Below are 17,101 nucleotides of genomic sequence, written 5' to 3'. Positions count from 1 at the left end.
AAAGGGAAAAAATTAACCATGTTTGCTGTTCATATGGTTTGTAATTGGGATGAAGTGAACATCTGTTGAGTAATTTAACATAAAATTGTTTGATAGTGTTAATTTCAAAAGCCAAAACTCTAGCGGGTCCACCAGACCCATGAACACTGGCTGAGTAACAAAAATATGAACACCACACAAGGGTTAAAAAAGAAAAAATAACTCCTTTAATTTTACATTTTTTTCCCTCTGGAAATAATTAATAGCAAGCGAGTCAAACAGAAGGAAAAAACCAACACATTCCCGTCACTGTGTAACACTGTAAAAAGGAAAGTCAAGACAGACGAAGCATCATCTTGATCCACGCTCTACACATTCACTGAAATTCTTCTTGCTGTGAGCTCAGAGTCTTTTCTCTGTCCAACAAGTGCCATAGCACAGGGAACAGTGCACAGTTAGCCTTTGCTTTTCGCTTTGTTGCTCTTCTTCTTCTTCTTTTCAGTGGTGCTGCTGGTGGGAGGTGCAGGGTTTAATGGTGGAGCACCCAGTTTCTTTGTTTTGGCTTTTTTTACTTTGTCCTTTATAGCTTCGATGTCCAGCTTGCCTTCTGTAGGAGCTGTGGATACATAGATGAGACAAGAATGGACAAATTAAGGGCAAAGCTATACCAAGTGCTCAAGCATCCAGGTTTTTCCTTTAATTTGTCACTGCTAGGTTCTGAGATCAGTGCTTGTTTTAATATTTCTACCTTTAGCAGTCTTCTTCATCAGAGGCTTCTCTTTAGGAGGAATGAAGGCTTTGTTCCGCTCTTCTTGCTTCTTGGTCAGTGCGGTGGCCTGTTTCACCTACAAAGAGGAAGGAAGTTTACAAAGGCGACGTTACACAATGCTTGGTTGCTGCCACTGAAACTCAAAAGCAGCCTGAAGAAAACCGAAAGAGACAAAGCCACCATAAATTCTCACCTTGATTTCTTCCATCTTCTTCCTTTTCTTCACACTCTCCCGCAGGAAGAATTCTCCTGTGGCCAGCTCCTGGTCAACCTGCATAGGAAGTCCACATATTTGAAACGTACTTTAAATTGCCTCAACATGCAATTTAGTCTCAGCGGTTGTGTGTGTTTGTTATACATTAGAAACACTGAAATTCTTCAAACATGCTTCCCCTGACCTTGCTCTCTGGCTGTGGAGGAGGGAACGGGGTGTACTCCTTCTTCACGCTCTTCTTCTTGGGTTCCTTGCGCTTGGCAAGATTCTTGTGTCGGAACTTGGGCAGAAAGCGCTCCCAGTTTTGCATCCGCAGTTCGGGGTCTTTGGACAGCTCCCGTTTGATCATCAGAGTCTGATGGTTGCAGCCGTGGGTGGTGGTGATGGAGGGGCAGAACAGCAGTTATAAAGATGCAATACTTTGGTCATGTTGTGTATTTACACCTTATGTAGTGACTGCAGTAAAATGCTGTTTTATTAAAGACTGCACTGTGCAAAAGTCGCTTATTTCGTTTTTTGCTAGAAAACTGGGAAATAAGTGCAGCGGTAAGTGGAGGGATTTACTGAAATGTGCAAACATAAATGGAAACCAACGAAACCAAAGAACATTTCCAACAAGTCAACGTCTCAGAGGAAATTCCAAGGCTCTTCTTTTGTTCTGTTCACAAGATGATCCCACACAGTTTGAATAACACTGATCTGCTTTTCCATCAGATATGCTTTTCCTGCATTGGCAGTGAGTTTGAGATCGCTGTCATGTCTTCCAGATGGTATTGCATGACAGCTCAGAATCTGAAGGTATTTTTCTGCAATCAGCAGACCACCACCAATTTTGACGAGACCTCCACCACTGAAACCACGACAGAACTAGGGCTGCTCAATTAATCGAATTTTAATCACGATTACGATCTGGGCTTTCAACGATCATTAAAAATGACTGAGCCGATTATTAGCCCCTCCCTCGTGCTTTACTCTCGCGCTGCTCTGTGTGGCAAATCCAGCGCACCTCTCTGCATTTCGAACACGTGTCACAACAATTAAGAGCAGCCAGTGTTGCCAACTTAGCGACTTTGTCGCTATATTTAGGGAGTTTTCAGACCCCCTTAGTGACTTTTTTTCTAAAAAGCGACTAGCCATGGGCACCTCACCCGTGCCAAAGCTCTCCCAGGCGGAGGATAGTCCTCCCCCGCTGTTATCAGGGCAGGAGATGTTCACACCCATGCGTCCAAAGGGCAAATGAATCGCGCATGAGTGAAGCCGCTGCTCCCGCACTGACTCTAACGCAGTCAATTCTTCTTCTACTCTTATGCTGTTTTGTGGATCACAAGGTTTAAAACTACTTATAAACAAACACTCTCACACACAAAGTAACTCCACCAGAGTGCCAATTTCGGGTCACTTTTGCCAGTCCAGGCCCGGATAAAGGAGCAGGGTTGGAATTGTGACATTAAAAAACAATAATTGCTAAAAGAAATTTAATTTGTAGTTCTAAATAAATTCTAACTGCATTTAGGACGTTTTTACTCACTTTATGTCTCTTCCACGATGTTATTTCTCTCTCCAACAACGTAGGTTACAATTACATTAGCATGACCAATTATACAAATTAGGCGATGACGTCATTTGGCGACTTCTAGCGACTTTTAGGACAACCAATAGCGATTTTCCTTACTGAGGAGTTGGCAACACTGAGAGCAGTGGTCCCCAACCTTTTTTGCGCCACGGACCGGTTTATGCCCGACAATATTTTCATGGACCGGCCTTTAAGGTGTCGCGGATAAATAAGACAAAATAAAACTATAGTACTGGTACCGAAAAAAAGAAAATTTATTCATAACACACGTGAAAAGACCAAGGAAAACTGAGTAAACGATAAAAACGATAACAAAATAACGCTGAAAACCGATAAAAACCCTGAAAAATATACATTTCACACCTGAGCCTCAACTCTCGCGGCCTGGTACCAAACGACTAACGGACCGGTACCGGTACGAGGCCCGGGGGTTGGGGACCGCTGATTAAGAGGACCCGAGGGAAGCTCGGAAAGCTGAGCAGAAGTTATTTGGAGAGGAGAGTGACTGCCGTTGGTTGAAAAGAGAGGTAAAAAAAAACCTTCAGTGGTGTGGAAACATTATGGGTTGGCGGAGTCAGACGTGGATCAAGTAGACATAGTGTGTAAACTTTGCTACAGTGTCGTAGCTGCACCACAGAGCAACACTGCAAAGTTCACTAAACAGATGTTTACATTTTTCATTGATTTTTTATATTGCAAACATTTGCACTGTTATCAGTATTTGCACACTATTTTATGACAATCTTTAAAGTCATTATTCAATACATTGTTATTGTTAAATAAATATCGTCAAATAATCGAGATCTCAATTTCAGTGAAAATAATCGTGATTATCATTTTTGCCATAATCGAGCTGCCCTAGACAGAACCTCCAGTGTGTTTTACAGACGCTGGAAACTCACTGTTGTATCTCTGTCCTAACCTCTAATACGAACAGGAACATTTAGAGTTTCAATCCATCAGACCTGTTGACATTTTTAGTTCAGGGCTTGTGTAATTTAACCCTTTTTCCCAGTTAATTTCCCTTAAGAATAGCTTCTTCAAAGCCTGGAATACTTCAGTTAGAAGGTTTTCAAGGAGGCATTATGTTGATGCCTGAACCAGCTCAACAGGCTCCCTTTGATGTTCTGTTCAGGAGGAATATTTTTCTGTTGTAAAATATTGGAAAAACATTCCTGTGAAAATGATCAGGTACCTCGACTGTAAAGGAATGAGGGAAGAAAAGACCCCATGAAAAGAAATGTAGAGCTACTATTCACACTTTTACAAGAAAGTCTGGCTCCATGGAAGTAAAATATATTAAAATGATGGCTGGCTAAAGACTTCTGCACAGTGCTGTAAGCTGTAACTACTGGTTAGGCAATTTAAATAACATTCTGTGACTCATACAAAACAGGAAGTCCTATTTTAAATAGTCAGCTCTGTGAAGCATGCTCTTTCATGCCCTCAGCTCTGGGCTGAGCCAACCTTGGCGTGCAAACCCAGAGAGATGGACTTCAGTCAGGAAATCAAGAACAAGGATGGAAAACATCATCACTGGGCATAAATGCAGCGCAGTTTCACTCTGACTATTGTTTCTGCAGCAGTTTGAACACACCTTGATGTTGTAAATGGGATGAATGTTCTTCATGGTGTCCAACACCACTTTACGAACCTGAAAAGCAGAGGCAGAAGAAAATCATAAATGCTTCAACATTCTTTGTCTCATTACAGTAACAGTTCACCTCTCCATCAGGTTTAGCTAAACCCAAACTGAAGAGCGTTTGTATTACACCAACAACTTCTCTCTTTTACTCCCACACATGAACCCACACAGTGGGCTCAGATGTTTAGCTGTCAGGAGGTTCTGTATACCCTGATGTCACAGGATAAACAAACACACTAAAGTAGTCAGCGTAGGCACCTTTTCATTAATACAACTGATCTTATTATGTTTAGTCGCCCATTACTGACAGTCTTACCTCCTTTAATCCGCTGTAGGGTCCCAGTGCAGACACCGTGTTCCCCTGCACCATCACATAGCAGTTGGTCAGTAATTCCAGTGCCTGCAGAGAAGCAACAGGCAACATGAAGCACACAGACAGAACTTCAAAAGAAATCATCTGTTAACGAGAGTTGCAAAGACACATGGGCCGATAAATGCTGCCACCTACTGACGTTGATTCAAAAGTACACAACACAGACTTGTTTACATTGCAGACTGGTGAAAATCAGTGACACAGATGCACAATTCATGATTTAGAAACAAATTGGATTCTCCTACTTTTTCCTAACATCCATCACAACACTCTGTGGAAGCCGTGATTAACTTCAGACAGAAAGACCTCAGAAAGCTGGACTCTGGTGTGACTCACCTTTAGGGTGGAGCCTTTGGGGCCAATGAGTCGCTGCCTTCGCTTCACAAACCGCTCTCTACTCCTCACCATAGTGCCAATTTTGATGATGTCACAGGCGATGTCATCCTGTAATATTCTTACAGCCTGGAGGCAACAACACATCACTGAGGTATCAAAAAGTCTGCATCACTCTGAGTGCTTAGTGACAGCAATCACACACATACTCGAAAACATTAAAGGATGAAATCTACATGTTGTGCATGCTGCAAACTGGCACAGTAGTGTTACCTGTTCAAATGGCACACTCCTCGCCAGCAGCTTAATAAGATCTCTGGCTCTCACAATGGCATAAGGGTCAAAGGTCTTCTTAGTGGTGCAGACTGTCATGCTGCCTTCTATTAGGTCCAAAGAAGGTTTAATGTGCTGAGAACAACAACAAATGATTCAGTATGTGAACAGCTCAGGTCGGCAATTCAGCCTCGTAAAGCTGCCAATGTAAGAGCCAACTTAACACTTAACTGTGAGAAAATGTTACAGAGGAGAGAAATAAAACCAAAATAATGTGTGATAATAACTGGGGATGTGGCAGTGTTCAAAATGAATTCAAATATAGTTCAGCTGTAGGACTTTCTGACACTGTGGACCGTGGCCTTTGCTGAAAGATACAAAGAGCTTACAAAGCATCAAAGAAGTCTCACTGCTTAAAGGTGTCGTGGGCATCTTTAAACAGTGACACATTCCACAATTTCCAATGCTGACCACACAACCTCCTGAGAGGTTGTGTGGTCAGCATATGTTGTTGTAGCGATTTGGCCGAGTAAAAGAACACAAACTAACACATTTGGACCACTAGTGCTGAATTTCTCATTTCTATTCCTCCGCTTACAAGATTTCAGTGTTTTTTCATTTGAACTTACAGGTGATAGGTCACAATAAAATTTTAAAACCCTGAAATAATTTATCCTGGAACCTTTTTTACATTGTAAATCTGTTACAGTTTTTGCTCGTTGCTTGAACACTATAAACCCATGCTTAGACTAAAGTAACACAACTTGAAGCTTTTGTTACCATACCCCAAACACATGTACCCATACCTTAAACAAAAGTGCTGCTTTGCACTCTGGTTGCAATTATGCAACACACTTACTCCTTTATGCAACACACATGGTCCTGCATACTACACTCCATTTCATACATAAGACACTTCGCTCACAAAATGAAATTTCAGGGTGCCATTTGGAAAACACATGTATCCAAAATACAAAACACATCGGGTAATTGCAACCACTCAAATATACACCTGAAGGCACTTACTTGCAAAACTGAACACCAATTAGCCAACCACAAAAAGCCCTCAGTTTAGCCAATTCAAGAACTTTGCAAGCATGGATGGAGGGAGAGCAAGAGGAAGAGGAGGAGGAGGTTGAAGAGGCCATGCACGGACCCATATTTCTGATGATATAAGAGCAACTTTGGTGGACCATGTCATCAACCACGGCCTGACTATGAGGGAAGCTGGGCAGAGAGTCCACCCACATCTAAGCCGCTTCACAGTGGCATCTGTAATAAGAAAATTCCGACTAGAAAACAGGTCTGTCTTCATCTCACTGCCTTCTACTCTACTCAGATGGTTTTCATAGTACTGTTCTACAGTTACCATATCAAGTGTACAGGGTATTGCAGGGTGCTAATGCTCCTTTTGCAGCCAAAGTGGTAGTTTCTGTGAAACATAGCATGATTACTTATATTGAAGTACAGTGTTGTACAGTGGATGATACAGTATATACAGTGAAGTACTGTAAGAAAAATAAGCAAACCGATGACAATATGTGGTTGTATTTCTCTAGAATGACTCGAAGACCTTCTGGGGGAGGACGCCAACGCCTGTTCACACAACGGCAGGAACTTGCTGTTGTGGACCTAGTGAGGGCAGACAATGCCATCCGTCTCCACCAGCTACGACGGAAAATACTTGCAGACAGGCGAGTGTTCAGCAACATAAACCATGTGAGCATCACCACCATCAGACGCATCTTGGGTAAACACAGCATCACCATGAAGCAGCTCTACAGAGTCCCATTCGAGAGGAACAGTGACAGGGTCAAAGGACTTCGAGCTGAATATGTACGGGTACGTGTAACTGTCCCTTACATTTACAATAGAGTATTGGTGAAGTCCAGTAGCAGCTGAATATGTACCATATCAGTACCACATGGATCTATTCTGAGAGCTACACAGGTACCTGTGTGATGGGGTGAGGGTGCTGTATGTGTAGCACTGTAGTACAGTGATATGTTCCCCTTTTTTTCAGAGAATCATGGCCATGGATGGAGCTGCACAGCCTCATGAATACATTTTCATTGATGAAGCTGGATTCGACCTGAGCAAAACAAGACGACGGGGTCGTAATGTAATTGGCCAAAGGGCAATTGTGCACGTCCCAGGGCAGCGCGGGGGAAACATCACATTATGTGCCGCCATAAGCCTTCGAGGGCTTCTGCACCATCATGCAATACTAGGTCCATACAATAGCCAACACATACTCACATTTCTAGATGCTCTCCATGATATAGTTGTACAGAACAGACCAGATCAGCCCAGGTTTGTGGTGATATGGGATAATGTCAGTTTCCATCGGGCTGCTCTGGTCCAGGCCTGGTTCTCCAACCAAAGTCAACTTGAAGTGGTATGCTTGCCCCCTTACTCACCATTTTTAAACCCTATAGAGGAATTTTTTTCGGCTTGGAGATGGCGTGTATATGACCGCCAACTACATGCCTGCATGCCTCTTCTGCAGGCAATGGAACAGGCCTGCGGCGACATTCAGGTGACAGCAATCCATGGATGGTTTTGACATGGAAGAGGATATTTTCCCCGGTGCCTAGCGAGAGAAGACATTGCTTGCGATGTTGATGAGGTCCTGTGGCCAGACCCCAACAGACGGCGGGATCCATGAGCCCACGTATGCACAATTGTCATGATTTTTTGTTTACAGTATAGTGTTTTTTCTATTACTGTATTATGGGGGGTTTTTTTGTTTTGGTTTTTTTTGCTTTATCTGAATTCATGGTACTGCAATGTACAATATTGAGTAGGTCTATTTGCTTTTTTGGTTGTTTGCAAATGTGTCTCCTGAAAATATGCCTTCTGAATGAACAATGGAAATCAAAGACTGCAGTGCTTTATATAAAGTAGACTAGTGTGTTCCTCCTGCTCTGTAAGTGTTTGCATATGATGCAAGTATGTGTCATTTTGTCAACAGAGTTACATTTTGACAAAGGAATGTTAGGTTTTGACAGCAGAGTTTAGGTTTTGAGAGTAGAGTTTCAATTTGGTGCAGATGTGAATGGTATATTTCCCAGTGTTGTGTCATGTTTACTTGTGTTTAGGGTTTTGGCACAATGAGCAAAGTTTTGCAAAATGTGTTCAGGCAACGGGCAAAAACTGTAACAGGGGAGTGCAGACTTTATATCCACTATATGTGTACATTAATACAAGATAGCATACAACCTGATTAGACTAAAGAAAGTGGTAAAAAAAAAAGGTTGACTTTCTTCATTGAGCTACATTATAATTGAGATACAGCTGACAGACAAGTATTATCATCTGTGTTCAGTGCAAGCAGCTTGTTCTGACTCACCACCTCTCCTAAAGCCTTCTCCACCAGAGGCCAGCACTCTTTCAAGTAGGCCTCCCTGTACTTGGGGAAGAGGGTGGCAAAGCTACTCTCCTCCAGCAAACCGCGGGGGTTATCCTCTTTGGTGAACAGTGGCTCCTTCCATCCATCGGGAACTGTCAGGAGTTCGGATTCATCCACTGCAGGACGCACGTGAAGTCACGTTACTACAACGTTACTACAACGGAGGCATGGACTACCAACACGAGGTATACTTAAGCAAAGGGAACAGGGTGAGTTAGAGACAGAATATTGAAAAGATATACTGAAGGAACGCGGAGAACAGTCCACTGACTAAAATAAGACACGTTTGAAATTCTCATCATCGACGTGTTCCCCTGGCTGAGGCGACTCAGGCTGCAGACTTTGGAAACGTGTTTGAATCCCGGCAGGTAATAGCTAGCTGCCCGGCGTCAGCAAACACTTGTCAGTTTAAGTATGTGAAAAGTAAATGTTCGGGTTATTTTTTCTTGATGCGACCATTTAGCGAGTGAGGGTAACTGCACTCACCAAACAATCTGTTTACAATGCGAGAGCCGCCATGCTAGCAGAACTCCAGCATGGCTCGCAGCCGTCGTCTAAAGCTGGGAAACAATCCTGTTGTTCACGCGGGACGGCTCGCTGGTGTCACTTAACCTCATCTGACGCGAAACAATCAAACTCACCTTGGCTTTTAGTCTTCTTCGATTTTTTCCCCGTTTGCTCCTCACTCACGCCGTCACTGGCTGTGGAGGACGCCATTGCTGAGAAGAAACGGAAGTGACGTACAGTACTCTTCCTGGTGCAACCTGGAGCGTCTACTAAAATAAAAATAAAAGCTTTCTAACATCTCACCTGTTTGTTTTTATTCAGGCAAACATGGATACCATTTTTAATGATAGAGCGATTAAGCTTGTGTTTCTGTCATGTAGTGATTGTGCTTAACTGTACGAAGCTTACTGTGTGAATGCTGTAGGCATTCTCTGTGTGTGTGTGTCCCAAATTAAAGGTAAAAACATACACACACTCTGACACACAGATGCAAACGCACAGATAGATTCCTTGCATGCGTCTTCAGCATTACTGGGTTTCTGCAGCTCCTGTTTTTCGTGTTTAATCCATCCGGCACACAAGCAATTAAACACTATGAATCTGTTCCACAATATTTGCAGTCACTTTACAATGGGTCACTTTAAAAAGGCAGTCACGGATCACCACTATAGCATTTTGACAATATTTTGACAGTATTTGAATAAAACTGTTTCCTGTAGCCTAAATACGTCTCTGTACCTGAATAGAACTAAAGCTTTTTCTCATAGGGTTAATAATATGTCTACCAACTATTTCACGTCCACATTACTGCTGAGAGTTATTCCAAAAGCTTCCTTTAGTGGCTCTTCATCAGAATATTTATTTACTTGTTGACATGAAAATCAGTCACTGTGTATTTTTAACACCTAAAATTCAATGTGATGCCATTATCCTGCCAAACAACATAAAAGTCTCCAAAACGGTTAAGTATGGAACATATTATAAATGGAAAATCTTATATTGCACTCTAAGCACAACAAATGTGAAATGGCAGGAAAGATCAGTGCTCTGTTGCTGTATGCAGAGTACATGTGTACATTTTTCGGAGTACCAAAAAACACATTGCCTTTGCAGACTGATGATCAAACACAGAGATAGAGGTCGCAGAAAAATTACAAATACCTGCACGTTGCTGTCTTATGTCATTCAGTCACCTAAAGGTGGTAAGTTTGACCTTTGTCATCATGACTAGGTCTGCATGCCTACTGTAAATGCACCGATTTCCAGTCATGTGACTGGCTGATTTGTCTTAATGAGCAGTTGAGCAGCTGTACCTAAGTTACCTGATTTTAGTCATTAGGCCTTTTATAAAGTATTACTGCCATTTGTGTCTTAATATTTCTAGTAACACTACTGTAACTGCAGTGAGCACGTGAGACATCCCTTTTTATGGAAAAGGAAGGAAAAGTCATATTTATTATTATTACACGACTGTTTGTGCTGACTGAACAGGCTCAGGCTGAAGCAGTGCAGATCCTGGCCTATTTTCAAGTATCATTAAAGTTACCACGTGTTTAAATGTCACCATTAGATGTCAGTAGATTGCAGATTGCAGTCAATTCAGGCACTTTTCTTACCCCTCCTGACTCAAGTGCATAAACCGATCTACGTTAGCTCTGGTAATTCTGACGATCGTTCAGTAATTTTTTGTTTATTCTCTTTATTTGCTTTTTGGAGAAGTGAAGTTACAAAAAGCTCTTCAAACAAATTTGCTTTGGTGGAGAGAAAACAACCGTTGTAGACTGTTTGGGGTTACCTTTTATAAATGTGGGACTAGTATTGAATTTTCAAAAGTGAAGTGAGTTCTTCTGACCAGGTTCAGACCAGGATGAACACAAGTATGATACTGAACCCACTAGAGAACCGCTCCCAGCTGTGGGTTCACCTCCTCCTGCTGAACTCATAGAGAAGCAAACAACCAGTCCATGGACAGACTCTAACGTAGCATCACTTTCATCGGTCACTCCTGACCTCCTGTGAAGCATGACGAATGTGGCCTCTCTAAATATGAGTAACTAAGAAAACATGTCAGTAGGCATCCTAGTAGTTAATGACTTAATTATTTGGGGTATTATTGCTATAAAAAATAATATTAACAGTATTATTATTATTGTGCTTCTGGCTTTAGGCTCTACTGATAACGCAGAGGTCTCTTCTTCCTCTGGGCTGTTTAAAGGGCCAGTTTATCCAAAGCTGTGTATATACCAGCTGCTGTCAGGCTTCAGATAAATAAACATAAATAAACATCAGACTGTCAAAAGAGCTCATCTGTGCGAGACCACCGAGCTGAGAGCATTTTCAGGTCCAGATCCCCCGTACGCCATCGTTGGAGAGCAGTTAAAGTTTTTCTTCCCGACTGTGATTTGAAAACGTCGAAATGGAATCAAGTCAAGGAATCTATAAACCTATCAGGGTATGTGACCGTTTTAGTTTTTACTGCATTTCAATAATTTGAAGAATTTGTTGTAGTTTTAAAAGTTGACAAACTGAGAATCATTTTAAGTAACAATGACTAAATTGCTATTTCTTTGACAGGTGTTGTTCAACACACCGATTTATGAAACTGCTGTAAAGATCTGCTGGCATCTTCCGGGCTACAGGACTCAGGTTAGACCCAGATTCATGCAAACCAAAGCTGACAGAAAATATCAGGTCATTTCTGAGAGTGGTGGTGATTAAATGTCTCCTTTACTTTTAGATTGCGATTATGACGGAGTTTCTCAGACTTCAGCAGGAAGATCTAATTCCACCGAACCTCACTGCTGAAGATCTGAGAGATCTTTTGGTGGAGAAGAGCAGGGAGACGCTCAGAGAGCAGTGAGTTACTGTCACATCTGAAAGTCTGTTTGTGATGACGTGTAAAACCTCTGCTTTGCTCACTTTTGAAGGCTGTGGGAGTTTGAATTAGAGGATTTTGAAGAAGAGGAAGCCAAACCTCTTCTAAGGCTGGTAAGACGAGAAAACCCACAAGACTTTTTTTTCATTATGTTCACATAACCTTTAAACATAAGCGCACTGTAAATGTGTTTTCTGTTTCAGGTGTGGGCGGTGAACGTCATCAATAAAATGAGGGACGTTGAATTTGAAGCCAGAATGCTTCTTCAGTTCCCAGAGGCCGTGCCTCCTAAATTTCAGTGAGTCACATGTATACAGTCATTAACCCTGTAAGACCCAACCCATCAAAAAACAGCCAGAAAATTCAGATTCTTTGGAACTGAGATGTTTATTAACCCTTTAAACAAAAGCCACAAATTAGTTCTTTGCTATGTCATGTTGTGTATGATTTACTTTTATTGTGTATTTATCATATTTTTTGTATCGCATTTGATACACTGGGTGTTTTTGGCAACTTTTTGTTAACGACAATGTTAATTTTAGACAAAAAAAACTTTTTTTGTCCATAATATTTTGAAATTATAGCAAGTATTGATCATGTTGATGAGATAAGATAAGATAAGATAACCTTTATTAGTCCCACACGTGGGAAATTTGTTTTGTCACAGCAGGAAGTGGACAGTGCAAAAGTTATGACGCAAAAATTAGAATACAATAAGAATAAATACAGTACACAACTGTACAGAATAGAATAAAATAAAATAATATACTATATACAGTAGAATAAAATAGAATAAAAATATACAATAAGATAAAAATAGAATACGAATGCTATATACAACTGAGTAAAAATACAACGATGCCAGAAAGGATTATTGCACTTAGTGTTATTGCACATGTGTGGATGTGTGTGTTTGTTCAGTTAAAGTCTTTGTTGTGGAGTCTGACAGCAGTGGGGAGGAAAGACCTGCGAAATCTCTCCGTCCCACACCGTGGGTGCCGCAGTCTCCCACTGAAGGAGCTGCTCAGTGCTGTCACAGTCTGCTGCATGGGGTGGGAGACGTTGTCCAACAGGGATGACAGCTTAGCCGCCGTTCTCCTGTCACTCACCACCTCCACTGGGTCCAGAGGGCATCCTAGAACAGAGCTGGCCCTTCGGATCACCCTGTTCAGTCTCTTCCTGTCCCCAGCAGAGATGCTGCCGCCCCAGCAGACCACACCATAAAAGATAGCAGAAGCCACCACAGAGTCATAGAAGGTCTTCAGGAGTGGGCCCTCCACTCCAAACGACCTGAGTCTCCGCAGCAGGTACAGCCTGCTCTGCCCTTTCCTGTAGAGGGCGTCTGAGTTATGAGTCCAGTCCAGTCTGTTGTTCAGATGAACACCAAGGTACCTGTAGCTGTCCACAGCCTCAATGTCCATACCTTGGATGTTCAGTGGTTGCAGTGGAGAATGCTTGTGCCTGCGGAAGTCTACCACCAGCTCCTTGGTTTTACTGGCGTTGATCTGGAGGTAGTTCAGCTGGCACCAGTCCACAAAGTCTTGAGTCAGTCCTCTGTACTCCTTGTCGTCCCCATCAGTGATGAGGCCGACTATTGCAGAGTCATCAGAGAACTTCAGATCGAGGTCTCAGAAACTCATGTATGATACAAAGGTGGTTACAGGGTTAACAGTCCAGCTACAGTGTTTCAATATTTAAGTGATGCTTTGAATATGTTTAAAAGATACCTCTTATCATGTTTTTCTACAGAGCACCTAAACTCCTGAGCGTGGTGAAGGATTACGTTGAAATCCTAAAAGAGAAGCAGCAGGAACAGCATAACAGCAAACTGCTCACCGTGCAGGAGGTAGTGATCGAGGTAGTTCCCCGTGTTCTCCAGAGCTTCTGGGAGCTTCCTCCTCGTCCCCTCCTAAACATGGCCTCCCAGAGTCTAAGCATCCTCTCCACGAGTGTCACCAAGGCCACTTTAGATCGTGTCTCCAGGAGTCTCACGGCGATGGAAACACAGGCCATCTTCACCCGCTCCATCCGAGACGATATGGTCAACAGCATCCTGACGGAGATCAGGCAGAAATTTCCTCAAGAAATTCTGTCTATCAAAGTTGCAAACTTTGCACCAGTGTTGCTGAAGACCATTGCTGATGTAGCAATGATCCAGATATGTGAAATCTTTGAGCCCCCTTCAAGTCTTCCTGATGTGAAGAACACAAATGGAGAGCGCTCCTCTGACGGTCTTTCAATGGCAAATGTTCCACCAGCCGAAGGATCTTTTTCAGAAAGTGTTCCAGAGCCTGACGTTCCCTGTGAGGAACTTCTTGCTGAAAGGGCATCCAGTCTGAGTTTTCAAGACCTTACGATCGAAGGAGCTCTTTCCAAAAGTGTGCAAGAGCCTGACGTTCCCTGTGAGGAACTTCTTTCTGAAAGTTCTTCTAGTCTGAAGGCTGAAGACCTTACGATTGAAGGTCTTTCGGAAAGTGTGGCAGTGGCTGACGTTCCCCGTGAAGAACCCTATGCAGAGTCCAAATCCAGTGTTAAAGGCGAAGAGCATAAGATCAAAGGATCTCGTTTGGAAATTGGGCCAGTTCCTGATGTTCCCTGTGAGGAACCTTTTCCTGAACCCGAATCCAGTATGAAGTGCAAAGACCTTCAGATCAAGAAGAAGAAAAAGGGCTTCTTCAAAAGACTGAGAAGTCTGTTCTGCTGTTGTTGCAGACCAAAGGACACCGACTGACATTGAAACTGTGACCCAGTGTTGGTGTTCCAGTAAGTGTAAATATGTAAATATGTTCCTTGATGATTGCTGTTCATGATTTTGGGGTTTCTTAAGTTTTCAGTGGGCTGGGTGTTTTTTCCCCCCTTCGTGTTCTTTACTTAATTCTTGTTCATAGTTCCTGATTTGTTTTCCTAGTTTTTAGTTTCTGGAGTTCAGTTGAGTTGCTATATGAGTTTTGAGGTTTTTGTGATATTTATCCTTAATGAAGATGTTTTTCCAGCAATAAAAGCTGCTGATTTAAGTTTCATTCCACCTAAGAGTCCTGTGTTTGGGTCCTACTACCTGCCTGTCACAACACACCATGACAGTTTGACCAGTTTTATGAACTCATTCATATTTCTACACGAGTCTCCATCTAGATTCAAGATTTTTTTTCCTTTCAAACATTTATGTCTCTTATGGTTCTCAAAATACTTCCACAAGTCCAGTAAGATAACACATTGATGGTATTCATTTAATACAATTTCAACCCATTCTGATAACATATGAACAACAGTAACTGAAACTGGTATATAAAATGCATTTCCTGTCAAAAATGCAGTGTGAATGCTAATAGCTGAATAGTTTGAATTTTTAGAATTGCTAAAATCTTTGGTGAAAAACATGTTTCATGGGCTGAAATACACCAAAACATTCATCTGACAAATTTTTCTAGTTAGACATTATGAAACATGACGTGTAAAAGTGAATTTTGCCAAAGTTCTAGTCAAAGTTCTAAGATAGTAGTTTTGTTTTGTTTTTGTTGTTTTAAAAAACAAACAAAAAAAAAAAACAATAAAAACAAAAAACTACTACATCATGTATAATTTTCTCATGTCATGTGTAATTTCCATTGCAAATATTAATCACAGTTAAAGTAAGAGGGGAAGGCAGTAAAAACTCTGGAACGGAGACGTCATCAAGTACACTGTCGTTCCAATTGTAAAATGATCGCGCTGTGTTCCTGGGAAGTCCACACTCGCGTGCAAACTCATTAGCGAGAACAAGTACAAACTACTTGAGAAACAGTCCGAGAGTTTACAGCAGGAAACAACAAGTTACACATACTGTTTCAGACACTTTATTGGGACCGTAGCTGTTCATAGTAAGTCATGATTGCTTTGGTAGCACTCACTAAGAGCACCGTTACTCCCAGAAAGCCTATTGATCCAGCCACAATGGCTATTACAGTCATGTACTCTGCCCCTGGAAAGAGATGGATATAGGTTCATTTCATCACCCCTGTATTCACAATACACACAGCTACACACATGCACAGCAAGTCAAGACATATTAGAAGATCAGTGACAGTGTATATCAGGACTGCCTTTTTTATATGAACCAAGTAGAATTGAAGTTAAAACAAAAAACTAACAGAAATGCATTGATGCATTGTAATCTAAGAACGGTTATGGAAGCAGATGCAGATTCTTTTAAGAGTTCAGTCTTAAATTTGAATGAATGAACTGAATGATCCCTTGACAAGCTTACAGTAAGACGGTGTAGCTGACTTCACTCTTGTGTTGACAATCAAAGGTCCAGCAGACACGACAGCAGCGTGTTTCCCCTCACTCTCCATTTGACTCACGGACCTCTTTGTGTGCTGCTTGCCAGTGCATTTCTGCAACAGAATGAGAGTCAACTTTAGACTCATGCAGAAACACAAAACAAACAAATAAACTTCTGAAATCTGGATAGAATAAGGTAAATAAATTTAACACCAATCTGACTGAACCACAGCAGCATGTTAAATGAGCAATAATGGTCACCTAAGGGAATTTCATGTACCTGTAGGTTTTTGTAACCTAAAAGCTTTGAGCTCTTGTCTTCAGAGTGTACCGGCACTTTAAAGATTCCAACAGCTGATATCAAATCCAAGTGCAAAGCTGACCACCTCAAAATGGGATTTGGCTGAATCTCACTGTGGCCTTATTTGTCAAAATATCCAAACTAAATGTTCCACAATAAATGTTTTGGAAACTTACAAAAAAAAGATATTTTTTCCTCTATTCATAGAAACCAAACTAAAATAAGAGTCCTACTCCAAATAAAAACTGAAGTGGCAAAGTGCATGAAAAACAACCTGTCAAAACTTACAGCCATGACTATATGAATGTCGTTTCAGTATAATGACAGCCAAGCAGGAAACAAAATGCACTGCGACTGACATGCAGTGACACACACGTGCAGTAGTTGTTGCATGCCAAGACACAATCAGAGTGGGGACAGAAACAAGACAATGTTCCCACCTGTCCGTCCCTTTTGTCTGAGTAACCTGTAGCCAGACACTTACATCAAATGGATGAACTACATTATTTTACCAAGTGCATCTCAAGCTTGAAACAATTGGCCATTTTACCAGTCGACAGTCTTCATCATGTCCACATATGCTGGCC

General features: G+C 41.7%; 2 protein-coding genes across 2 annotated transcripts; one reads left to right on the top strand and one right to left on the bottom strand.

Moving 5' to 3' along the window:
* Positions 1-183: 183 nt before the first annotated feature.
* On the bottom strand, positions 184-9,331 carry krr1 (KRR1 small subunit processome component homolog). The gene is made up of 10 exons (XM_080887514.1): positions 9,213-9,331; positions 8,512-8,687; positions 5,160-5,294; positions 4,890-5,015; positions 4,497-4,580; positions 4,133-4,189; positions 1,147-1,317; positions 942-1,019; positions 728-824; positions 184-595 (listed from the first exon to the last, which is right to left on the bottom strand). The coding sequence occupies exons 1-10, from the start codon at positions 9,286-9,288 to the stop codon at positions 435-437; spliced, it is 1,161 nt and encodes a 386-aa protein (XP_080743640.1). The 5' UTR covers positions 9,289-9,331; the 3' UTR covers positions 184-434.
* Positions 8,641-14,972, top strand: LOC308400041 (uncharacterized protein). Its single transcript, XM_080887513.1, has 7 exons — positions 8,641-8,756; positions 11,246-11,530; positions 11,653-11,724; positions 11,816-11,934; positions 12,006-12,066; positions 12,157-12,251; positions 13,703-14,972. The coding sequence occupies exons 2-7, from the start codon at positions 11,495-11,497 to the stop codon at positions 14,682-14,684; spliced, it is 1,365 nt and encodes a 454-aa protein (XP_080743639.1). The 5' UTR covers positions 8,641-8,756; positions 11,246-11,494; the 3' UTR covers positions 14,685-14,972.
* Positions 14,973-17,101: the final 2,129 nt, after the last annotated feature.

This window comes from Rhamphochromis sp. 'chilingali', assembly GCF_963969265.1.
Source record: "Rhamphochromis sp. 'chilingali' genome assembly, chromosome: 7".
Taxonomy (NCBI): domain Eukaryota; kingdom Metazoa; phylum Chordata; class Actinopteri; order Cichliformes; family Cichlidae; genus Rhamphochromis; species Rhamphochromis sp. 'chilingali'.
The sequence above is the reverse complement of the archived record's forward strand: the minus strand, read 5'-3'. Positions and strand labels throughout refer to the sequence as shown.